The 27,458-nt window shown below is 39.0% G+C and overlaps 1 protein-coding gene across 1 annotated transcript in view; it reads right to left on the reverse strand.

Moving 5' to 3' along the window:
* The window catches only part of si:ch211-186j3.6 (neural-cadherin), a 361,416-nt gene that overhangs the window by 106,232 nt on the left and 227,726 nt on the right, over nt 1-27,458 (reverse strand). Inside the window, exons 19-21 of the mRNA XM_036584289.1 lie at nt 21,617-21,710; nt 17,144-17,328; nt 4,369-4,595 (exon numbers count right to left, since the gene is read on the reverse strand). Coding sequence (XP_036440182.1) covers nt 4,369-4,595; nt 17,144-17,328; nt 21,617-21,710 — 506 coding nt within the window. The remainder of the gene's footprint in view (nt 1-4,368; nt 4,596-17,143; nt 17,329-21,616; nt 21,711-27,458) is intronic.

Below are 27,458 nucleotides of genomic sequence, written 5' to 3' on the forward strand. Positions count from 1 at the left end.
AACGGCCCAAAATTACTCTGGTTCCATTGACTTACATTAAAAGTAAAGTGTGTTTTTTCCTTCACCTGTAAAGTTACCATTTTGGAGATATGAGGTTTTGTTCTGACAGCAGCGATATCAAGAATGGGAAAACTTCCATTTTCATAACTACAAAAATTGGTGTCCTCACTTCCCACATGTGCCATCCCAAATTTTTAGAACAGTACGTCTTTGTACTGTTTTGAATGGAATACAGGTCAAAAATGATTTGCAAAAAGTTTGTATTATTTTTCTTTTTACCAGCTGTATCTCATGTCTCCTTTTTATTTAATAATATTTTAATATTTAATATTTATATTTAATGTATTTTTAGCAGAATCATCATTAAGTCTCCGGAGCCATAAAAAATTTATTTTAAATTAATTTTAGCAACAAAAGTTTCCTCCGGGACGATTTTTCACTGTAGCATATCTCAACAAGCGCCATCCATGTAAGGCTCTTTAGGGCAGCAGAACTTTTTTAGCCTAAATCATTGCCAGAAAACTGTGAATTTAGTCATGTACCTAATCTACAAATTTAATTCGTTACTGAATAATAACTTTATAAAATGACAATTGTTAATATGACACACTTTTCCAAACTTTTTAGTCCTAGTGTACCAGAACATGTATAAGAACATCTCTTGTTGCACCACATCTGCATTCAAATGTCACCTCTAACATACAGCTAAATAACAAGCTTCCCTGCAAATGAGCAACGTTCTCCATGTTTTTCACACATTTGCTCTCAGTCTCCTTCATCATAGCTCTCCAGCACCACAGGGGTGGGAGGGGCTTTCCTCTTCTCCTTTCCACCTGTCAGCAAGCGTTTACACCATCTCTGACACTTCACAAAGGTGTGTATGAGTGTGTTGAGGTGGGGGGTTAAGGGGGCAGGATGGAAAGAACAAACCCCTGGGAGAAGAGCAACGTACGCCTCGATTCTCTTCCCTTACCCCAGCAGGGCCACAGGGGAATCCTAGGATGTTTAAAGCCCAAGCGCAGGTTTGGGGGGGTGTTGGGGCCAGGAGGGTTTAGCAGTGAAAGCTGAGAAAGATATGGGGGGAGAAGAAATCACGGAAGAGGATTAAGCATCATTTAAAAGTTAGCGACACAAGGGCCCTCTCTGTCTCTGTCTTCCTCTCATCATCCGCTCTGAGCTTATATCATGCCCTACTTCACCCAACCCACAAACAGCCGTCACAACCGCCAAAAATAGAGCCGCGCAATTACACGAGATTCTGAGAGGCTTTAATGTGTGCATGCAGATTTCCACATGCTCAGTCTCTTCCCTCCCATCCACATCTCACCTTTTCTTTTAACGCAAGCAAGCAAGCTAGTCTTACAGGGTTCACATACTTTGCAGGAAGTTTCAGAAGTTCAGATAAACTGATGAGCTGTAGACCACACTTCATAGTAATACAGAAAGCTGTACAACATTGATAATAGAATTATAATAATCCTTAGCATCCAGAATGCTTCGTACTTAAAGTGATCAAATATCAAGGCAGATGGGTTGATAGATCATTTATCATAAATAGATAGATTGACTGGAATTTACTACACTGGACAAGAATATAAACACAGCACCTTTTACTGAAAAGATGTTACTGAAACCTAAAAGCAGGGTCGTAAAACAGAATTCCCACATTAGTATCTGAGACCACCATTTACTTGTAGCAGTGCAACACATTTTTACTTTTAAAAATTTAAATTTTTAATTTTATTTTAAAATGAATTTATTTATTCACTCACTTATTTCAAACTGTTGCAATTTGGGAGCAAAAAAAGCGTTGCATTTATATTTATATTTTTGCTAAATATATAAATGCATATTACATTTTGTATTTTCTTTATCATTTAAAACTTTTAGTCTGCCTGCTGATATTTAGTTTATAATATTTCAGTCTATGCATTATGTAAAAGTTTTCTGAATAGCATAAAACAATTATTAATATGCCAACTTATTCCAGATTTTGAACAGTAGTGTACAAAGTTAAATATACATTTAGAAAACATATAAAAACACTAAATCTAAAGGTTTTTTTTATGTCTAGTTAGAATATGTCAGTTTACACATTCCCATATTTTGAACAGTACTCTACATTATTTGGTTATTTTTATTCATCATTTAATAACTTTTTGCTGTTTGTTTAGTTGGTAATGTTTCAATACGGAATTTATAGGTTATAATTGAATAAAACACCTATTAATGTCATTACTACATTCACATTTAGCAGATGCTCTTATCCAGAGCAACTAACAGTTTGATCATGTTACAGAGGGAGGTGAATGTAACATCAGGAGTCTTGCTCAAGCAGTCTTATTGGTGCAGTATAGTGTGTTTCCCTGGGAGGGGAAAAGAAACTGGTCTGCTGTATGGAGGGCAGCGGTGTCACCCACCAAGCTACACCAAAAACTACAAGTGATTCCAAAAAGTTCAGTCTAGTGTGACGTTTATTTTAGACAATATTATTTAAAGCCCTATTCAAGCTGGATTAGTTTTATCTGAGGAGGTGCTGTAATATGACTGTAAGGCATTTGGTCGCCTGATTTGTATGGGATAAAGTATCTGTGTCATTTCCTTAAATTACCCCAGATAGCTCAAATTGAAACATCTACAATGAAAAACTGTCAAATACTAAAAAGCAACAAAACTGTAGGCAGCTTCTCATTCACATTTTCCTGTTCCACCTTAAATGGTGCCACAGTTACACTCTGGCACCTTAGGCAAGCTGGCGCATGAGAATATGACTTAAGCTCGTTAAAAATTGAGAGACATTTTACAAGAAACTATTCCACTTCTATGGAAAAGTTTCCTGCCGGAGACGCGAGAAAAGCAGCTATAACTGAGCTAAAACTTAAAGCAGAGCAAAGTAAGTCTGCGCTTTCATTTATATATTTTTGTCAATACTAGTACATCAGCACATACTGAGACATATTTACAGCCAAGATGGTAAAATGGACTTGGCTGTGGATCCCAGGTTGGTTTGATTTTTGTTGAAAGGACAAAATGGCTCTTAACATTTGGGTTGCTGACCCCTGCAATTGATTAATGAAGTGGTCTCACTCAGCTTAACAACTGCCACCCAACAAGATAAGACACTTCCAAATTTTGAATGGGAGTGTACAAACCTGCTACGTCCAAGACTCTCTGTTTACTCATATCTACTACCTGATAGTCAACTTTTCATTCTCTGAAAACAACAACAACAAAAACAGTTTCATCTTTTCACGGCTGTTCCAATTACAACAGGTGGAGCGAAGCACGCTCTCCATATTAATGAGTCCATCTAGGTAAACATTCACTTTCTCTTGCCCAAACTTTCAGCCCTGAGTAATGAAAGGAAGAACGAGCGGAGGCAAGAGAGCGAGAGAGAGCGGACGAGAGAGAATAAGAGAAGCGAGTGTGCCTTCTGTCTGGTATTTCCCGGCATTAGAATTCCAAACATTAATATCCCCAGCCTTCGTCGGCTCTCCTCCTCCTCCTCCACATCTCCGCGCTCCTTCTTCCTTGCTCTCTCACCGTCACTTCGCTCTCGATCGCTCACTCGCCACGTCACGCTTCATGTCTCATTCTGATCAATGTCTTTCCTCCGAGGCCCGAGCGCATTCAAATGAAGGGCTGGCAAATGGCAGCTGAAGTTTTCCTCCGCTTCTCTAGGCTTAGCTAGGTTTATTTTAGCATAGGAGAGGCACGTAGGCACTCATTTCACACAAACAAAAGGATAGCCGGTGGCAGAACGATCCCAAAAGGCTTTTTAAGCTGAGTAATTAAGCTGAAGGAAACGTCTTTCAGCTTATTTCTGTGGGCTGAAGGTAAAGTAACTCATGTTATAGACCTGTAATCAACAGGCGAGGGTGACAGCGGCACTAGCTTGGGTAATTGATACCGACGTTCTAACTGTTGCATTTCCATTTCTATTCTTTTTTCTGTTTGACAGATCGTATATTTATAGCTGCATTGGTAGACAAAGCTAGCCTATAACTTGCCGATGGCAACGACAATTAATTATCGCTCAAACAAAGCGTACAAAGAGAACAGCCTAAAAAAAGTATGGTGCAGATTTCAAAGTTGAATATTTCTGGCACTTGCAAGAAAGAAAAGCAGGGAACAAAAGAACTATTTTCACAATTACGCTGAACGCCTATTACCAAGCTGTAATCAGCTCCTGCGATGCAAACCACATATTAAGGCTAATTCTCCCATTGTTTATTGCACTGTGCATTGCGGATCCTGAATAAGGAAATGTTCTACCATCAGAGACTTTGCCAATACTCAGCCTTACACATCCACATCCATACATAATGAAGGCTGGGACTTACAAGCCCCTTCCTCTGGATGACTTACCTTCTGTTTATGCGCGGCAAGGTACCCATGCAGCCTCTCGGCGCGCAAGAAGGGGGAACTGTGCACGGAGAAGCGCACATCCACAATTCTGTCCCGTACTTCCATGAGGCTGAAGATGTTAATGTCGTCTGGGCCTACGGAGAGCATCTCAGACAGGAAGTCCCCCAGAAGCTCGTATCTGCTCCTTAAGCCCCCTCGCCGCTCCATGAACTCCTTAGCAGTGATGTCTGTGGAAAACACACAGATCAGAATCTCCTGTTGTAATGAGAAACCTCACCTGGACGTTCTATAGATTTTAATTAATAGGCAGTTATCACTTCCCTTTTCAATTTGTGTTATAATTCACTTTTCGTTTCATAATTGTTAATCCCTGCATGCACTCCTAATCTGTTTCTGGACTTTATGCACCTGCCTTATTCTGTGCTTTCATTAGGGATGCACTGATATGGGAATTTTGGGGAGATATCTGATATTGCCAATGCTGATATAGAAATATGAAATTAATAAAATCCAGATACTTTAGCACAGTAGCCCAGTGTTAGCAAATTGTCCACTGTTCTGGAGTGCATTAAACACATTATAAAATATCAGTTTGAACTATCTGCCCATACTGATACGATCTTGAAACTATCATGCATCCCTGGTTTACATTGTCATGGTAGAATAATGAGGGTAAACTGTATTTCACTTTTTTTGTCAATGGAGCACTGGCAGAAAACCACCTGCGTCAATACTACTACTGTAATAATACTAATAATACTAATGTACTGCAGATTCCAGCATAATGTTCTGTGAAAAGAGACATTTTCCCAACTTTTGCTGCCAGCTGTAGTAGTAGAATAAACCCAATGGGCCTCATTTACCAATATCTAGTTTTCTTAAATTGGTTCTTGAGAAAGGTCAGATTCATGATGTGTTCTTAAACCGCAGAATTCTTCACACCTTTGTGCTCTTGAGTGTGTAGATTCTGTTCTTACCTAAGAACAAATCAGAATCTACATAAAAACTGCATGAGCTGGATTTAAGAAGAAATTTCTTCTTAAGAACAGCTGATGAATGAGGCCCAATGTTTTTTGGAAACAAGTATATACTCATAGTTGACATCAAGGTGTACTTGTACCATCACCTCGCACATGTGCCGCTTTTACTGCCCTGTTGTGGCTCCACAGCAGAATTCAACTGTAGGTAAAAATAAAATAATCCTCCTTTGCAGTAAAAGAAAGCTCTGCTGATCGTTCAACACAGTTTTAACAATAAATGATCTTAAACGCTGAAGATAATGTATAACTGCTAATTTACCCTTTAATCCTGATGTTTGGTGCACAGACTGCTGGTCACACAGCAACACAGATAACAGTCTCGCCTAGCTAGTAGCTAAAGAAACAGCAAACAGAAAGATTTAAGATGTATATCGATAATTTGGAGACGAATGGACTTATTTGCATTTATAAGCGCTACAAGTCAGCTTCTCTTTCCCCAGTTTCTCATTCAAATTTTCCCATTCCACCTTAAATGGTGCCTGCTGCACATTGAAAGTTGAAAGAAATTTTACATGAAACTATTCCACTTTTGGAAAAGTTTCTTGCCGGAGATGCGAGCAAAGCAGCTATAGCTGAGCTAAAGCTTAAAGCAGAGCTAATTTTTGTTGGCCTATACTAGTACATTAGCACATACCGAGACATATTTACAGCCAAGATGATAAAATGGACATCAAATATTGTGGCTGCCAAGGTGGTTTGATTTTTTGCTGAAAGGACAAAATGGCTCTTCTTTTGGGTTGCCAACCACTGATATATACACTCTCTGGTCACTTTTTTTAGAAACACCTATCTCATACTTCCACTCATTGTCCACTATTTCAGAAACCCCTACATTGTACTCCTTTATTACTTTAAGCTTCCAATCACTTTATGAGCTCCATCTATCTTAAAGGTCCACTTTGTAGGTGAACAATTACAGACAGCCTGCAATCTGTCAGCCAACATTCATCATTGGTCAATTTTATTTGGGTGGTGGACCATTCCCAGCACAGCAGTGACACTGACATGGTAGTGTGTGGTGCTGGTATGAGTGCAGTGCAGTGTTGGGTATTTAGTTACTGTCACTGTTCTGTGGTCAGAAACTGACCACTGATGAAAGGCTAGAGGATGATTAACACCAATTATGCATCAACTTATTGTCTTTGTGTGCACCATCAGGGTGGAGCTACATAGTATGTGTTTCTAGTAGTAGGTAAATGGACATTGAGTGTGCTTGATCTTCCACCAGATCTACCAGTCAATCATCTGACATGTGACTTGACTTCTGCCAATAGTAATTGGTTTATCTCAGGGATCTCTCTTGTACCTAACTGGAGTCATTTATTGAATTTGCTTCATCATGATTGTCTTTTTTTAATAATATTTATGGTATCTGATGTGGCCCAAAGGAGAGCGTGTTCCCATATGAGTCTTGGTTCCTCTCAGTGTTTCTTCCACATGCTTTTAGGGACATTTTCCTACCACTGTCGCCCTTGGCTTGCTCATTAAGGGTCTGGACCCAAACTCTTTCCAGGGTCTGGAAATCTCTTCTCTGACCACGTTTGTTGTAAAAAGTGCTTTATAAATATAATTCATTTGAACTGAACTGAATGGACTTGAACTTCGGTAGCATCTCTTGAGTTTGGTTCATCCCCATCCCCCTCATTAGCGCTTTGCCTGTGTTTGCTGTTATCACAGCTTGGTGCAAGCACAAAGACCCCAAACCCAGCAGAATGAAAGCACTTCTTCATGTTTAATCCAGAGGAGGACCAGTAGGGGTCAGGAACTGAAGAGCAGTGCTCATGAAAAATGCATGCTCACGTTATCCCCTCATCAACACATCGTGCTGTCATTAAGTGAAGTTAGCAGCCAGCAGTGGCCGCGCCTCCAAACTCCAGTTGACAGACCGTATAAAAAAACTCAAAATGCAGACTCGTACACTTTGCAGTCATCCGCTGTCACCATGGTGATGGCTCCCCATTCTCCACTGCCATGGTCACAGCTGGTGGGGCACCAAGATGAAGTGGGCACCCAATAACAAAGAGTGCTACAGTGGCTAACGTCCTGCTTCCGTTTACTGTGTGCTGGATGCCTTGAGCTGTCAGGCGAGAGCCAAAGCTGGATGGAGGCTTCCACCCTACAGCCGGAGGACCACTATAATTGGTATGCCTTCCTTTTTGGGTGGTTTCAGACAGCAGTGACCAGCTGCTCCAGAAGAGGTGGAAGAGATGGCCTCTGTTTCGCTCAGATCGTCCCCAGGCAGGGTGAAACTCCCCTGAGGCCATTTGCAGATAGTAATGGGGGGCTTCTGGGACTGTACTGACGCTTCACAGCATACAGCCGGAGAGAACATGTTGGAGGAAATGCCGGGAGAGCTTTAATGATATCAGAGACACTCACAGCTGCACTGGATACTGCCGTAGAGCAACGGTTCCCAACTCTGGTCCTGAAATAGAGCTTTAATCAGGCCTGAAATTTTGGTCCAGACCTGAATTGAGCAAAAGAAAATTTGTCCTGAGTTTGACCCACAGCGAGTTTTAAATCTGAACTGTAGGCTAAGAAAATTCTGGGCCAGAACTTCTTTAATGAATTTCTTCATTCTTCAAATGTTTTTACACATTACAAAACAACCCCAAAAGTTTTTAGTCTGGAAAATCTTTCATTGTGACTCCTGTATGCCTGATTAAAATTAAAACACTATCCACCAATGTTGAAGTAGTTAACCGAAAAGATAATCCATTACAAATGGCTTAAGCCATAATTGAAAGGATCTATTAGATCTCTCATTTACTCTCCAAAACTCTCCAAATTTCTACCTATTGGAAAATACCAGGAAAAAAACTTAGCAGCAGTACAAAAAACAGCTTGCTCAAAATAAAATCTACATGACAGAAATGCAAAGCTTACAGAGCTGTTCCTGAAAGGAAAGTCTGGTCCGTTTAGATGAGGCTGGGGACCATTTTTACCAGTTCCTTATCAGCATTATTAGATACCTTGACAGATTCAAAACTGAAGTTGTGCACTCGAGCTAATGAAGGTAGCATACATGTGAGCGAAATACACACAAGGACAGACACGAATAGACTTTATAGGTGAAATTTATGGTTTAAATGCATCACATGTAGTTATTATTGTTCTCTTAGAGACGTGGGTAATGCAAGTAACTATTAATATGTCAATAAATGTCATTTGTTACACTAATTACAGGAAAAAGTAATTAAATTACTGTCACATATTAACTCAACACTGAATCCTATTGAAAATGCAGAGAAAAACTGAAAATGAACGAGAAACCTGAATGTAAGTCTATCCTGGAGTTTCATATCAAGCCTCAAGCCTCACCACTCACTCGAAGCCTTGAAAACCAAACCGAAGCCCTCGTATTTTGGACATATTATGAGAAAAAATGATTCACTGGAAAAGACGATTATGTTTAGAACAGTTGAGGGTAAAAGAGGAAGAGGATGGCCAGCAACAAGATAATCAGAGACATAACAAACAAACCATTAAGTAGCCACAAGATAGGATATTCTGAAGAAACACTATCCATACGGCTTCTAGGAGATGGATTCGACATGATGGCACTTAATAAAAATAATCCTAGAAGACGACTTTTCTGCATATTTCCTGCTCTAGCCCACCTGATCCAACTAATCAGCTAATGAATAAGCCCTGAGGTGAAGCGGGCATGTAAACACTAAAACACCCAGGGCAGAGGCATATGAATACGCGTGGTTTGCATCAATCCGCAGCACATTTCTTTCAGAGAGTGGGTGACAGGGTTCATGTACATGTTCCATTAAGGGACTCATTGTGGGTTTCCAGTTCAAGTCGGTTTCATGTGCACATGCAGGTGTGTGATGAGTCATGGTCAGTTAATGTCAGTAAAACTGCTCATCAGAAGTCTGGGGGCATGGAAATAAGCATGCTTTCTTTTTCAATATGCAATAACTTCACATCATAAAGACTAACCAGGCCCTGTGAACAAGGCTAAAGCACTTGATTTTGTCTCCTCATCAGCACTTTTCAGCTGTTTAAACCAACTTTGGGCCAAAACAGTTTTAATTAGTGGTGACAAAGTTCATCCATTATAAATACACTTTTCATCACTACAATTTTTAATTGCAGTTAACATTTTCCTAGTTTGACCCGTTCAAACCATCTGTAATTCCAGTCTGAAGCCCAGCTACTCACATGCTGTTGCTATAACGCTTTGATTGTAGTCCTATCTTTCAAATGCAGCTTTTAAATGGCAAGAAATTTCACTGAAGACTTTCTTGATAAAACCAATTCCAGCTGCTGCCATACAGTGAATCAGTCTAACGTAAGCAAAACACAGCACCGGTTATATCAGTAATCTCAATCTTCCCTCATACTACCACCACATGTTGAAGGCATGGCCTGAGCTCACAAACTCTGGTTATGTGCAGGGTTGGGGTTTGAGGGCATTGTATTATGGGTATTGTTGTGAATGTTTGCATTATCACTGATATTCTAACTGTGGCCCTGGAGCTAGTTACTCCTGACTAATTACCCCCACTGTCTAGAAGAATAAATCAGGAAAAGTACATACATACATACATCATCTAAACCGCTTATCCTTCTGGGTCGCAGTGGGGTGCTGGAGCCTATCCCAGCTGTCATTGGGAGGAAGGCAGGATACACCCTGGACAGGTCGCCAGTCCATCACAGGGCAGACAGACAGACATACACAGTCACACTCACACACTCAAACCTAGGGGCAGTTCAGCATGTCCAATCAGCCTGACTGCATGTTTTTGGACTGTGGGAGGAAACCGGAGTCAGGAAAAGTAACCAGCTGTTATTATCTCAATGCCATTCTGCTCTCAGTTCATGTTTGTTATGACTTAAATAACAAGACTTTCATTACAGAAAAATCTTCAGTATGAAGGACATAACAAAGCACCACATGCTGTACATGTAGTGCTTAAAGGAAAGAGGTAAAACTAGCAATAGCTAATTTAGCCTTAGTTGTCATCTAATCTAGCTGAAGTTGGATTAAGTTACAGATAACATTCCTTTAAACGTTACTAAGATTTCAGCTAGTTTAGTTATTACACTAGTTAACAAGCATACTTACAAACTATAGACTAACCAGCCGTTTCAACTTGTTTAGCCCTTTTATTTTAAGCTCTGCAGAGATTTGAAACTTGGCTTGACTCATACCTCTGAGACTCGAGACTCAACATGGACTCACACCCCAGAGACTCTAGACTCGATATGACTCATACCTCTGTGACTCCACTTGGACTCGCACTACAAAGATTTGAGACTTGACTTAGACATACAACTCAGAGACTCGACACTTGACTCAGACTTACACTTCAGAGACTCTACACTCCACTTGGACTCGCACATCAGAGACTTGAGACACGACTCAGACTCACACCTCAGAGACTTGAGCCTCAACTCAGACTCACACCTCAGAGACTTGAGCCTCGACTCAGACTCACATCTCTGAGACTCAAGACTCGAATTGGACTCACACTTTGGAGACTCAAGACTCGACTTGGACTCGCACCCCAGAGACTCAAGACTTGGCTTGACTCATGCCTTTGAGACTCGAGACTTGATATAGATTCATATCCCAGAGATTCGAGACATGACATGACACATACCTCTGAGTCTCCACTTGGACTCGCACTACAGAGACATGAGACTTGACATAGACTTACAACACAGAGACTTGAGACTCCACTCAGACTCACACCTCAGAGATTCGAGACTCCACTTGGACTCGCACCTCAGAGACTCGAGACTCCACTCAGACTCACACCTCAGAGACTTGAGACTCGACTCAGTCTCACACCTCAGAGACTCTAGACTCCACTTGGACTTGACTCAGACTCACACATCAGAGACTCGCACCTCTGGGACTCGAGACTTGACTCAGTTTCACACCTCAGAGAATCGAGACTTGAGTCAGCATCATGCCTAAGAGACTCAAAATTCATCTAGAACTCATGCCTCAGAGACAAAAGACTTGACTAGCATGAAGTGACCATCTCTGATGTTAGCACTAGAGAACATCTCTGTGAACTCGACTGGGCAGTAGAAGACTTATGGATAAATCAACAAGATGGATCAAGGCTGTAAGAGAAAGGGCAACAAACACAGAGGCGATGAAACATGCATCCAGTGGACGCTGTGATAAAAACTGAAAAGGGCATCCACCTCTTGTTCAGGTTCATGTGAACCCAGGGTTCAAACGATGAACAAATATTACTGAATTATTGAAAGTAATAGGTATATTCTGTTGCAGTATATTTTGTCCACTCATAAAATGTTTTTTTTAAATGGAAAAAAATAGGTCTTTAGTTTTTTAAAACTTGAGCAAATAAGATGTGATTAATCACAATTAACTACAGCAAGTAATGCACCTAATTGTGATGGATTGATATTTAATTCATTTGTCAGCCCTAGTTTCAGTATGTGTTTTTAACAATAGTTTGGGAAAGAAAACTGTCAAATCTTTATTTAGACAAAGGCTGCTCTTCATACCCAAAAAGACACTTTGATAATTATGCTTCAACAGAAGTCTTGAGGCCAAATTTACCGAGTATCCAAACGTTTGACAGTCAGAGCAAATGTGTGGGTAAGTGAGTGGGAAAGAAAGAGTCTTTGTCTTCTCTCACGTTTAGAGCTCTAAATCCCTCTTCTGACAGCTGGCTTTGACTTCTGTGTCCTGGCTCACCTGAGCAGCGTGGCGAGAATCGTTAGAGCCTGAGGAGTGTCAGTCAGACAGGAGATGTGGGCAAGAGGCCAGACAGAGGCGGTGATTAGCTGAACGGAAATGGAACTGGGTGGAGGGGACCAGTGACACAGTATCCAACTGTCCATTCCCATCCTAAATCCAGACGAGCCATGGACTCAGCCTGACAGCCTGGGATGACTACTGGGTTTGATTCAGATGCGGTTCATGCCACTCTCTGTTTCCATGGTTATCAAATATGGTTGGAACGCTAAACATGCAAAGACACACACACGTATTCCCCCACGTGCACCTTCGTAGATCCACACGTGAATTATTCACATTCACATAAGTCACAAATACACTCACCAAGAACTTTATTGGGAACAGCTCCTTGTATCTACACTCGTCCATTTTATTAGCTCCACTAACCATATAGGTGCACTTTGAAGTTCTACAATTACAAACTGTAACAAATCTGTTGGTTTATTTTGCTAGTCCACTTTCAACCTGTTCTATAATGGTCAGGACCCCCACCAGACCACCACAGAGCAGGTACAATTGGGTGGTGGATTATTCTCAGCACTGCAGTGACACTGACGTGGGGGTGGTGTGCGGGTAAAAACGTTTACGTTAGTGTGTGTTGTGCTGGTACGAGTGGATCAGACATAGCAGTGCTGCTGGAGCAATTTGAAAATCTGATTGGCTGAGCTGTTGTATATATATATAAATATAACCACACACATCAGTTGATCTGTCCTTGCTCATCTCATGAATGTATTGCCAGGAAATATTGGAGAAAATAAAATATAAAATACCACTATGCCATAAGCTTTGCACAGGCCACGTTTTCTGTTTTATTTTTTCCAAAAATGTTCAGTTCAGCAAATAAACAGTTATTGTGCATTAAAATGTGCAGAAGTGTGTTCTCTGTAAAGGGAGTGTTAACGTATTTTCACTTAGAAAATCAATAAAACATGGAATTTGACCAGGGTCATCCAAACCTTTGCATATGACTGTAGCAAATCTACACTACAACCTATTGAAAATAGGTTGAATGGGGTTTTTGTCACTGCTACTGCTACACTACTAAAGCTTGTCCAACTTAGCATCAGTTGCTATGAAAGAACACGTCTGTGGGTAGAGCAGAGGGTAACTGAACTCTGAATTTTTGAAAACTGTGAAAACTATGGCCTCCTGTTAAAGCACCACTTGTTCCTGCAGTGGCTTGGAGGGCGATGGCGACTGAGTGGCAGTCAATAGGACCTTGAGAAAGCGTAGGGATAGGAGCGCTAATCCCACTGAACGACTGCAGATATTTTCCCAATTTCTCTTTCTATTGATCCCACAAAGTCCGACTGGGGGGTGGGTGGGCTTGTGGGGGTGGCAGCAGAATTCTGGGCGAGCCAGGGAGATGAGGATCAAAAGAGATGAGACATTTTACATTTTTTTAAAGATAAGCCTGCAGTCGGATAAGCAGTTAGCAGCCTTAAAAAGTTCCACCTCAAACAGCCAAGGGCTTTTCATGGCGCGTATTGCTGGAGAATGTGGAGAATGCAATGTGTATGCGAGTTGGGAAAGAGGGAGTTAGGAGGATGAAGGAGCAAGATTGTGTTTTGGTATGTGTATTTTAGTGTGCGTGTGTGTGTGTGTGAAAATTTTGGCTCATCTGCGTGAGCTGATGTGGGTGTTTCAAGGACTTACTCTGCATCCCGGTTTACCACATATTTCACCTTTCAATCAATTTCACCCACAAGTTTTGCACACAATAAGCCTTAATCTCTCCAAAGCAGAATTAAAAAGGGCCTTATTGCCTTCAACATTTGTTCTTGAAATGGGATTTCAAATGTCAAGGAGGCTGCAACTAATACTATGAGTAGGGCTTTCCATTTTCCTCCACACAGGGATTCAAAGTGAGTGTTTGGATAGGGCCCTGGTGCGAGGGGGCGGGGGTTGTTACGAGAAGAACGCGCATACACTCACACTCCTACCTCTGTAGACAGACAGAGAAACTGAACTGCCTGTGAAACTGAACCTGACGGCAATTGTACAGCACTGACAGCTGTTGACACTGCTGTCTGAAAACGAAAACTGGCATGGGGCAATGCTTGCTCATAGGTGGGTAGCTGAAGTGCTTTGAAAAAGGTTATATGACATCATGATGTGGACAGTTTCCACATTGAGTCAATGAAAATGATGCAACAAGTATCATGTACACGTAGATATTTACTTTTGTACAATTTGTAGGCAAAACAAGCAAGATTACAGAACAGGTTTTAAATTAAAAGACTCATATCCCACATTATTCTTACAATGATTTTTACCCTTAGGTTCACATATGTGACAAAAGCAGTCACAATTCAGGTTTAGATGACCATTTTCAATCTGTCTTAGTCACTTAAAACAGGAATTCCTAACCTTTTGCATCTCTGGCCCTCACAACCAACCACAAAACCTTTGGTGACCCACAAGAAGATTTAAACCGAAACTATCATTTAAAAATAATACACAATAATCAATAAAGCTTAGCAACTGTTACTTCACTGTGCAATCACACAACATAATAAACACATAAAAATAGTAGAACATTTTCTGTTTAAAGCCATTTATCCATGATCGAACTCCATATGATCAAAAAGAGAAACGCTTTTACATTGATTTGCACTGAAAATATAAACACGTCTAGCTGGCTACGTCATCAGTCACATATTTTGCCAGATCAATCAAGGAAATTATATGGCTAAATTAAAATATTATAATAGACTAAAGTGCTATAGGCTGAGCACGGGTTAATTTTCTGTGACATCACAAAAAACAATGAAATCAAAACAGTGTATTGTGACTAGTAAAATACATATTGTTGCTGTCCAACAATACAAAAATCCAAAATTGTAACTTTACAGAAAAAAAGCATTAACTTAATGTAAGTTAATGTAAAAAATTAGCATTTCTATTGGTTCATTCAACATTAAATGCTTATACAATATAAAGGACAGTGGACAAACACAGGTGTTTCTGTCTATCCTTCCAGTTTTAGAAGATGCCTTGAGTCTGAAAGAATGTGTAGCTGTCAAGAAGCTCTTGCTGAGAAACAGATAAACAAAAAGATAAAAAGTGACAAAAAAAAAGCTGCTGGTGTTCTCAGAACAGTAGACTGACCACCCCAGAGTCCAGACCTCAACATCACTGAATGTGTTTAGGATGACTTGAATCATGAGAAGCAGCAATTTTTTGGAAAAACTAAAGGTAAGTCTACTGAAAACAATGGAAGCTGTAATAAAGCAAAGAGTGGACACACTAAATACTGGAAAATTTGAAGTTATACTTAGTGTTGTTAAATATATGTTTTTTTGTGCTTTTTACTTGATGATGAAAAATAAAAACCTTATTTTATTGCTCTTTCAACTAGAAATAAAATAAACAAAAAGAGGTCTCTGACTGTATAAACAGTAATATGTTCAAATGATGTAAAAAAATATTAATTTTTTGCTTGTTTGTTTTTTGTAATTTTTTTTTTTTTGGACAATGATGATATATGGTCAGTTTGGCCTAGAGAATGAACTGCACACTTCAAAACCTGTTTATCAAACTTCTTTTAGTTCAAGTGAGCACTATTTGCTTTTCCGTGATACTGGCCCTTTAAAACTCCAGGTTTATTGCAGTGCAATAAACATGTGATTAATGTTTCCATCTCTTCCAACTCCCTTAAACAATCTGACAAAACACGCTATAATAATAGCTAGCAAAGTCCAATAAGACGCTCAGAAATTAAAGATCGGAACAGATTGCTGCCCCAGCGTGTGCAAAACCATAAAATTAAGGCCACAAATATATACAAACAAACTGTACAGCTGTCCTGTGCTTAAATTCCAAAGCTCCCGTTCTTGAAATCCTTTTACCAGCTTATGTAGGTTATGACGTCTTATTTTCTGTCTCAGTGTCTTCCTCCTTTTTCGTTGTTCATTTTAACAACCCTCAAATCGTAAACTCCTCCAGCCGTAACCCAATTTCAAAGCCTCCCTCACAGGGGAATGTACTCTCTTCTGTTAAAATGCTGATGGACGTAAAGCCTCCAGCCACATGCAGATGAGCCAGTAGATTTTACTACAGTAGCACAAGACAGGACCAGCACTAATGCCGACTCCACCGACTGATCCGATACGCATGCTGAAGCTAAACCAGTGTCATTACTGGAGATATGTGCCATCATGTGACAGCAACAGCTTAAATCAACTTATGTCAGCCCTCCTCAAAGCCTATGAAATTTGTTTCTAAAGCCCTCGGAATCTTATTAGGACATGCTCAATTTACAATTAAAATAGGCTAATCTGGAGTTTTCGCACATTATCATCAATTAACATTTCATCAGTGGCCTAAGGAAACCTCACTTCCCCAGAAGAGCAACTTTCTAGGAGAGGGAATAAACTTTTAGATTGTTCACTGTGATGACTTAATCATCAGACTTCAGGTTGTTCAGACACATAAGCCTACAACTAGTACAGTACATTTTTTGAATGTTTAAATGGTTCTTTGTCTGTCTTTGTCTTTCAAGTGCACGCATATACTTGATATGGGCATTTGTCTTTGTACCGTTTTCAAATAAATATAGGTTTTGAATGATTTGCACATCACTGCATTCAGTTTTTATTTACATTTTGCTCAATGTCTCAACTTTTTTGGAAACAAGGTTGTATATATAACTATTGCCTTTACTAAAACATTACATTTTTATTAAGAGTGTAATTGTAGGGACAAGCTTTTGGTCGAAAAATATATTAAAAAAAATAAAAAATCAATTAATGATGGATTGGTACATGCAGGGAACTGGAGGGCAAATTAGTGCAAATAAAATATTTTTGTCTTTCCAGATTTACCCATATTTTACCAATTTCAATATATACAAATACCAACTCAGAAGGACTCTTTAAAATGTACTATATTAATGAAACATGTTATTGCTACATTACACAGGTTCTCATTCCTTCACTATTGTTATACCATGAATAGTAACAAGTTTCCATTAATAGTGAAAGTTGAGACGTACCTGCGAGACGAAGGGAGGCAGAGTTATAGATGACGTCGTCACGTAGCTCTCGTACTTTCACAATCACACTAGACACAACATCTGGCCATTCCCCATCTGACACGCGCACCTGGAACTCGTAGGTCCCAGGTGGAGCGCTCTCCTTTATGACCAGAAAACCTGTCCGCTTGTTTAGGATGAAGTAACTGCAAAGCCAGAGGAAGAGCATTCAGTTATAATTAAGCAATAGAATACATAAAGAAGAGTATTATCATCTGTTACCTTCTGACACACAACCTTGAGTGTTCTATTTGTTTTATACCACAGTTTTGCAAAGTAAAGAAAGTAAAGCAAATACTTAAAGCACATATTTTCAATACTGGCAAATCCTTCCACCCAAAAAGTAGTTTCACCACAAAAGAGGTATTTTAACTGCACTCGTTGCCTGCTACTGCAACCGCACTAAAGGTGTTTTCATACCTGGTATGTTTGGTATAAGTGGGCCAAGTACGCCTGAGGAGACCTTCGGTTCATTTGAAGTACGAATGCAATACAGACCAAGGTTATCTTACCGTTCCACACACAGTTAAAGCTTCGTCTTCTCTCTGCAGACCTTCTATGGTATGTTGAACAGAATGATTTGCTAGAACTGTTTTAACATGTATGTGTTTTATCATCTCTTCGTGAATTCAGTAATTATAGAATGGATAGTTTTGGTTTTAAAACATGACTAATTCACATCCGAAGCATTATAAAATCAATTATGCGCATTTGTTTTTGTCGTTTTATAAAAGCTGTAAGCCACTTGAGTCTGCATGTTACAGTGATTTCACTCTGCTTAGCAAACAACAGTAATGCGCAGCTCATTGTCTTACATATTACACTGTACTTTGTGTGTGTGTGTGTATGGTTTTATGTACTAAAACCCAGTCAGTTTAATTTTTACATCATCATTTTCCAGTCTAGAATTCAACAGGCTGTTTTGTTACTGACTTATGTAAATGAGGTCTGTTCTGACTGTCTGTCCTGTATTGTGCCTCATTCAGAAAGCATTCTGGCCTTCAACACTTCTTATTTCTTCAGTGTGAATGGGCGAGGCTAAAACTGCTGTAGGCAGGATAGGAGGATATGTAAATGTGCTAGTTTTTGTGACATCACAAAAACAACAAATTCAGTGCAGGCTATTTTTGCAGCTTAGTTTCCATATATGGAGTCCATGAACTTTGAGGGAACTTTTAAACTTTAGCAATGTTTACATACAACATCAAACTCTGAGAAAACTAATAAAAGTGGAAAGTTGTGGAAATTTGCCATGATACTGGCCCCTTAAGATGAGTAATAAGCCTAGAGTTAAGGAGAGTTATATCAGAGAGAATATCTTCAATGATTCTATGATCACTGGTTATAAAAAGATTTGAGAAATTGCTCACTACAGTTAAAAAAGGGATGAAAGTGAGTGTGATACTGCTGTAAGCAATGGTGAATACATTTACTTCCCAAGAAATTACATGATTAAACTTGTAACATGAAATGTTGTAGACTATGTAATATGTAATCTGCTCCGAGATAATATAAAAGGCAACTTGAATTCAAAGGAGTACAGCTATGAACCAGGTAATTTCAAAACCATTTAACTGATAAAAACCAAATTTCAGAATTAACAGAAAACTGGCATTTCGTTCAAATACCTCTAGGCCCGAGCACCAAAGGATACATATTCAGCCTAAATGAGATGTCACTTTAAATTAGACGAGAGGTGATTAAAGAGGGCAGCATGAACCCTGAGAGATGGGGGGAGGTGGGGGGAAAGGGGGAGGGGAAGAGTTAGAGAGGTAAAGAAATGGAAGAGAGAAGGAAACAGCTCCCTCCAGAAGCTTTCCTCATCTTTAATTAGCCGGGCTGATAACTAAGGGCCAAATGTCAGAGCTAAGATTGTGCCTCTTTAAAATTCAGGGGCCTAGGCACAAAATGACACCAGCCTGATTGCTTCTTAAAATTTACCTTTAACCTGGCATTCAACCTCCAAACCAAACTAGAACAAACGCCCACACACACTCATTAGACACACAAAGGATTTTTAAGGCCGGCAGGCTTTCAGCTCAGAAGCTGGATCCTGTGATTTAAGTTTTAATTGGGTATGTAATGCACAGATTTTTTTAAGCTGATCTTTATCCACACTTTCTTGGGCGCACAAATGGATCTGAAAGTACACAGATCCACAGAGTATTTGCCAACGTGCCTAACTTCAATAAGCAGGCAGAGAATGGAAAAAGTGTACAGTACTGTGCAAAAGTCAGAGACCACCATATGTATTGTTCAGGTGATATTTTTGAGAAGATCAGACAATCCACTTGCATAGGGAAATTAAAAGTTAAAAGAAAAAAGGTAAAAAAAAACTTTACAAAGCTGGAGTTACGAAAGGATATAAAGAAAAGGATTCCAACTATTCAAGACCTGGTAGACCAACAAAACTGTTCCCATCCATCAGATAAACAGTACTTAAATCACAGGTGCTGGTCTTCAAGACCCTGGAGAGGTCAGATCCAACACACCTGACTCTAACATTCAGATGCCCCTGAAGGCCTTTATTACCAGGATCAGGTGTGTTAGATTAGGGTTGGAGCTAAACTGTGCAGGGCGGTAGATCTCAAAGACTAGAACTGGGCACCATTGAATTAAAGCTTTTATATTTAAGAGAGAGGAGAGAATCAAGCTCAATTCTTGCTTCAGATCTGAAAAAATACACATTTGTTTCTGTCTATCCTTCCACTGCGAACAAGCAAACAGTGACCTGGGCTACTTTCCATTTTGGAAAAGTAAAACTAGCGTGGAGAGCTTCATCCCTTCATTCAGAAGCTGAAACACTGAGAGCTTCAGCATAGGCTATAGCTCGGATGTCTGCAGCCCTGTTTCAGCTCCATTTGAGCTGCTTTTTGGAGATTCTGATCCTTGTAGCATTTGTGAAAAGTTCTATTTGCTAGAACAGAGCTGCTCTGTCATCTTGGTTATCATCATGCCAATGGCAGAGACAGCCATGATTGGTGGAACGTTCGCAAAAATTGAACAGAGGGTGCATAAAACAATGCCATACATTGGCCATCCAAAAAATTGCATTTAGAGTGCAAGATGCTGTCAGTTATACATGTGATGGAATTTATTTATTGTTGTCTGAATAAATAAAAAAATGCAAAATATTCAGACATGATTTTTTCACAATCAAAAAATATGCAATATTCAACAAATTATTCATGCCATGCAAAAAAGAGGGGTAAGATTATCCATAAGAAGGTCTGGTAACACATTACTGTAGGGTAAGATTCATAAGACTACATGACACCTACAAAGGCTTGTCATGACAACTGACATAACTCTATATAAATGTTTATAAACGCTTATTTCAGTAGGCATCATCTGTCAGAAAGGCTACTTTAGCTAACTTTGCTCAAAATTGCCAATGCAACATTTATAGCAAATTATGCCTATTGGAATAAGCATTTACAAACATTTATGTAGAGTTATATCAGTTGTCATGACAAGCTTATGTAGGTGTCATGCAGCCTTATGAACAGTACCATACAGTAAAGTGTTACTAAAGGTCCTTTGCTTCTCACAAAATGGGCAAGCCGTGACTTTAGAAAAGTAAAAGGAGAGAGTTTGTAGCTAAAACTTTCTGAACTCTTTCACTCAGAGCTCAGATGTCCATAACTCAGTTTGAGCTCCTTTTTGAGATGCAGCTCCACACGGGACAAAGTACAAAACAAACAGGGCAAAATGAGATTTTATTTGTTCCCTACAGAATGAGCAAGTGGTGACACTGAGCTACTGTCTATTTTGGAAAAACGAGAGTAACCTGGAGAGCTTTGTCACTTCATTCAGAAGCTGAGACTTTTCTTTACAGTGATGCATTCTGCTGGAAATCATACTAATTACTTCATATAGAATCAGAAATGTTTACTTTATATGAAAGTTCAACAGCTAATCAGAACTCCACCACCCACAGTATGAGGACCTCTCTTAGTGTAGTAAGACTAATAAGACAGAAAGTGGGAAACACATCTGAGCACTACAGAATTACTGATGTTAATTAGTCTTTAGAGTTTATGGGTAAAACTGTATTAGACTAGAGTTCTTGCATCCCATGAATATTTATGGCTAAATACCTGCCAAATTGAAGAGAAAATGTATTTTATACTGGTAGACTGTATGGTTTGACACTCGCATTATATTTAGTTGTTTAAGTGATGCTGCAAACTAATTAAGTTGTATTTGTCATTTTGAGGGGAAACAAACAAAGACTTGTCTGAGATTTTTGCACAGTACAATATGAAGAAAAGAGAGAAAGAGCTGTGAAAAGTGAGAGGAGTGGTTTGACAAGAGAAATGAGAATGTAATGATGAAACAACGTGGGCAAGAGAGAAGAAAAGGCAGGCAGAAGCAAGAAAGTGTGACGAATAAAAAGAGAATGAAGAGACAAGAGGAGTGAAGAGCTCTTACTTAGGAACATGTCCCTCAAAGGCGTATGTTTTGTTGTCCCAGTCATCAGGATCAGGAGCGTAGACTTTTCCTAACACAGTCGTTGGCATCCTGCCTGTAAATTGAAAAAAATGAGGTTAGTGTGTGTGAGAGAGAAAATGAAAGATATGGAAAAAAGTGAGGAACTCTAAACCACCTTGAGTGAAATTATACATCAATACTGGTGATCTGTGTTAACATCTCAATGAACAGTCTGCAGTTGGCTATTGATACTGGGGTGTCATGCATAAAAAAATAATTTAGATTAAATTTAGATCTAGAGTTTGTCATAAATCGACTTGATTTTCGACCTTCTAGACAAAATATCTCATCTACAGGTGAACACAGACATATCCTTGCCTGTCTGCATGCACTGCATCAGACATCAGACAGCAATGTATTTGGTTTTAGCATTGAATCAATTCTCAAGTTTGATTTAACCTTTTTTTTTATCAAGTTTCTTTCTTGATTTTATTTTAGGCCTGTTGGTAGACTCTTCAAAGCTACCAGCATTGATGTGCGTAATGTGTCCCATCAAACATGTGGGGGGCTACAGAATAATTTGCATAGATGTTGCATAGATTTCTATAGAAATGTATAAGAATAATACTAGCAGTTCCTTAAAGCAACACTTATTAAAAGCTTAGACACTGATGTCTGTAAAAAGCCCAAATTCATCTGCTTCTGATTTTTAGGGCTTGAACAATGCAATAGGAGATGTATTCCTTTCAAACAACCAGAAGAAGTTTGATAAAATGGCAAAGATGCTCACCACACTTGAGTTTCAGGTCTTATTACCTTTCACTGAACACCATATTTCAATAAAACAACCCCAAACTAATATTTCCCTTTTTTGTAGATGCTGGAAGATGAAGACCGCTGGCCTCTGCCACACACTGCTATATTATACTGCTATATCAATGACTGGATCCACGCCAGACTTTCTGAATTTAATTCACTTTGACTTTTGAAAATAGATAATTTAATACATAATAGAGAACTTTACTTTGTCCAAAAAATGAGGGCACACCAGTGATGTGTCGTTCACATATGAGTCGTCTTTTAAGCTGGCTCTTTTAAGTAAACGTTGGAAGCTGACTGGAGTTGAAGAGCCCTTTTTCTGAAGACAGTTCAAATCATTAGATGCTATTACACGCTCACTTGAAGTGCATCCAGTAAAGATTCGTATGCATATCTTCACACTTTAGATATACAGCCAAGTCTAGCAAGAAGGGGCAGGAGGAAGTAAGGGATGGTGGGGGGCACCATGGGCACTTACTAATCACAAAGGGGGCCTTAGACTAAAAAGGTTTGAGAACTGTTGGTGGTGCATTGTAAAAAAAAAAAAACAATCAAAGCCTAGAATGTGTAAGCTATTTGAAGGAATACCAAAATAGCAAACACCAGCTTTCCCTCTCTAGGTGTGAAATGTTAGCCATGCTGTAAAAGCTGTCAAGGTAAAACAAAAGGTAATGCACACATCCGGAACTCACAGATATATTAAATATCTCTAGCTTGAATATCAATGAACACATTACTTTGACACGTTTATCAACAACTCATATCGAATGAAAGGGAAAAAGGGGAAAAAAGTCGTACAAAATTTCTGAACAATCTATTAGTTGCACTTTTTGCACACATTACGCACATTATAATGTACATAACCACTGTATATCCCATGCCATAATTCCTCTGAATAAGAACCTTTTCCACTTTGGTCTAGTCAGTGTGCATATGCATTTTAATTTATTTCAGTTTACAGATCTCATACATATACTTTCATCTATAATAGCTGTTCAAATGTAACAATACATACTATTTATATTTACTTTAGTACTTGGTTGCAACTACACTTAACTCCCATTAAACATCCTTTATAATTGTCACAGAATGTCTGTGTATTATCTATTTATGTATAGTATTTATTTATCAATATTTATTTTAATTTTCAGTTTGTAACATGATTTGAAAATGCCTGTTAAAAGTACAGTATGTTTTTTTTTCCGTCTCCTGTAAGGTGATCATTTTGGAGGTATGGTTTTGTTCCGACAGCAGCTAAATAATGTTATTTGGTTAATTATAAGGTAGAGCAAGATGTTTAGCAATTTAGATTATAAAACAATAATAGGTTACAATACCAGAGGATTGGGCTGAGTTTGCAAAAACTGTTAGTGCTATTGACTAAAGAGCCCTTTGGGACATGATAGGACATGCTGAAAAAGTCCCAGAATGCCCATCACTAGTGTATACCACCTATAACCACCAATTACACCCCCTCATCCAAGCCAGGCAGCAAGTGTGTTGTGCTGGGTGGGCACTCGGACAGTTTTTCAGTAGAGGAAGCAGCAAATCCATTATAGGAATTCATTATATGTTTTTCACTTGCTTATTATAATGATAGAGTGAGCTATGCTTTCTACAACTAATTAACACCATGGAACAATGCACAATTTGCCATATCGCTGTTGTCGCAACAAAACCTTGTATCTCCATTTTTGATGTTTTTCAGTTTTTGAAATAATTAGCCCTTCATATTATATGTAAATTTCATGATCAATGGACCAAAAGAAATGACCCAAAATGACTTGGAAAAAAAGTCTGGTTCCACTGACTTACATTAAAAGTAAAGTAGGTTTTTTCTTTCTCCTGTAAAGTTACCATTTTGGAGATATACTTTGTGGCTGCTAGAGTTCATGTCAGGGAGGTATAAATTCGGTCCATTTTATCCAACTTCTGAGAGTAATAGATACAAGCTAGAACGTTTTTTTTTTTTCATTTTACTTCTAAATGAATACAACCATTTGGTTGACAGGTACAGATCTATGATAAGCCCTGCTTTTACCTTTATACCTGGATGGATGAGAAGCTGCAAAAGCCAGACACCATGACAAAGCTAAAATCACAATGTACCAACACTGAATGTGCAAATAAAGGGAACATAGTATAAAAAGGAATATATCACCAATTTCTAACAAGTTAGATAATGAATGCTGATAAAAGCTATTATAAACTTTATTAAAGTTTCGGTTTGGATCTGTATGTCTATGCTGTGGATACAACTACAGTGTTCCAGCAGCAGCTCACAGCACAGAAGCAAATTTCGAAAGAATCCAAGGGGACGTAAGAAAGCCAAATTCATTAAGGTTTTCAAATATGTTTTGCCTCCAACAATTTTGCTTAGTGCTATGGTGAAAATTGCTTTGTAAGTGCACTCCTCATAGCATATGGTTGTCAAGGTTCTGTGCACTCTAGAGACGCATATAAGTTCTATTGGGCATCATCATGCTGAGGAAAGCTAAACGTTGAACAATCACAGGTTAAATCAGGGCACTGTGTTTCACATACACATAATAAACTAAACCAAGAGTTCATATTGGTTGCCAAGTATTTTCAACTGGAGCTGCCAGAGGCACTTTGTAGCACAACAAGGCTCGCTATTGGACAGTTCCGTATCTGCCATGTGCAGTGCATGTTTGCCAGAACTTTTGACTCTGCCACTGCCTTAAGCTCATAATCACCATAGCTAACAACAAGTAACTAATGGGAGCTGCTAATGAATAACCAAGGGGGTTTAATGTTGCTGGTTATTTCAGCAGTGTAATTAAGAAAACACAAATAGACAACACATATATCTGTATGGATCAGTTAAAAATCTCCTAAAAAGGCAACAAAATGACATTAAAGCGTCCCTATCTTAGCCCGCACACTTCAGCTTTGTTCACACAGCAGGTAAAAGTGGCCCAAATCTGATCTTTTTCTTCATGTGTGACACAGATGTGTTATCTGTGTGGCAGTGTGAACCACAAAAAACCACACTGAATCTCACAATTTCAGTTCCGATTTGAGACCTTTTCATATGTGGTACTGAAATCCGAAACACATCCGATCTGTGGCAACGCGACTCGGTCTAAACAGCCAGATCGGAATTCATGCAACTTTTATGTCAATCCAACTCAACATTCATCATAATTTCGCACTGCTGGGACCTCATGAACATTTGGGGTGATGTTTCTGTATGAAAAATGAAAAAAGACTTATCCAAAACTGAAAAAGAAATGGCAGAATGCAGCCGTAGATGAATGAGGCTGCAGCATTAAAGGACAGATAAAAGTCAACGTCTAAAGAATCTGAGGACACGAACCAAAGAAGTGACCGTGACCGAATAACGTGCCCTTTTTACGGAGAGCATTCTGAGTGATGAGCCCAGCTGTCAGTCAATGAAGCTTCATAATCGCTCCTGTGACGCTGCCGAAGGGGAAACTGAAAGCTCAGGGAGTGACTGGCATTCGTTAGCAGTCATGATACCTCTGGATGAGCCACGTGGAGCAACATGAAGCATTTTGCACATGCGAGTCAGTTTAAGAGTGTGATCTGTTCAGATTAATGTCGCATATAGGCCACATTTAAAACATCTCGTGAACATCAGATTTGGTGAAAAAATCAGATTTGGACCACCTGCTGCGTAAACGTAGGCTTCTTGTGTTTTTTTTCTCCCTACTGAGCTTCACTTATAAAGTTTGTGTGCTTTTATGTACCAAAACAGCCATCATTCATTTTTACATGACCATTTCCCAACTTTATCACTAAGAATTAAACAGGCTTTTTGTTGTTATTGCATGATTAAGACTGATCTATGCAAATAAGGTCTAGCTGGCTGATTCAAAAAGCAGTCAAGACTGAAACACTCTTATGACTTCAGTGTGAATGGGCAGGGCTAAACATCTGTAGTAGAGTAGGCAGATATATGTACATGAGTTGATTTTTGTGACATCACAGAAATATTAAATTCAAAATTAGCCTAGCTTTCGTATATGGACCATATGGATTGGGGAGTGAATAGTATGTTCTGAAACTTTAGCAGTGTTTTCTTACTTCATCAAACTATTTATTTCACTGAAGAAAACGTATTTTTTCCATGACACATGCCGTTTAAGAACCTTCAGAACCTTCAAGAACAAAATTTATTTGACAACTAATGCATTTACAATCCAACATCATATTTATACCTATACTGAATGGCACTGAAGAAAACAGCATTGGTCTGTAATGTTTAGCAAATAGCAGCCTTTACCATCTTTCCATCTTCAATCATTTGTTGTGAGCAAACACTGAACTATTCCTAGAAGCTGCTACAGCGAATTTCTGTTTGGACCTGAAATACCTTAATGGACCCACTTGCAGTTTGATATGGTTGCTATGCTTTTAGCACAAGAAGCTCTTGAGCAAAAACAACCCTGCTACATCTGTAAGACTGAGACCAGCCAGTGGTTGCTTCAGCATTATTATACCGCCTTTCATCCTAGCTCGCCTGAGAGCTCCAGCTACATCCACCTTCCCAAAGAATTCTCAGAGAAACGAGCAGGAGCATACCCCAAAGACCAGGAGAAAGTAACAAACAGCGAAAAGTGCTTCTGAAGTCCTCATAACAACGAAGACATGCTCACACTTTTTCCTCTGTAGACATAAATGTTTCACTGAAAGACAAAAGTTACTTTGTATGGTCAATGCTTTAGAGATTTCAGCTTCCAGAAGACACAAACTGCTCCCGTCATTATAAAGTGGATCTAAGAAACCCATTTGAAAAATCTGTGAAAAGTGCTTGTATACAAATTACTTTAGAGATGTAGAAATGACAATAAAGGTATGGTAGAAAAATTATGATTCAAAGATTTCCAATCATTTCTGCTTTAAGCTGACCACACCTATTTATTTAGACATCAAACCATTTAACAATAACTCATTTAACTAACCCATTTAACCCTACCGGTCACAACTGTGATCGAAATTTTGGATTTCGACATTTTCATGCCATAAACATGTCCTA

This window comes from Colossoma macropomum, unplaced genomic scaffold (assembly GCF_904425465.1).
Source record: "Colossoma macropomum unplaced genomic scaffold, Colossoma_macropomum, whole genome shotgun sequence".
NCBI lineage: Eukaryota > Metazoa > Chordata > Actinopteri > Characiformes > Serrasalmidae > Colossoma > Colossoma macropomum.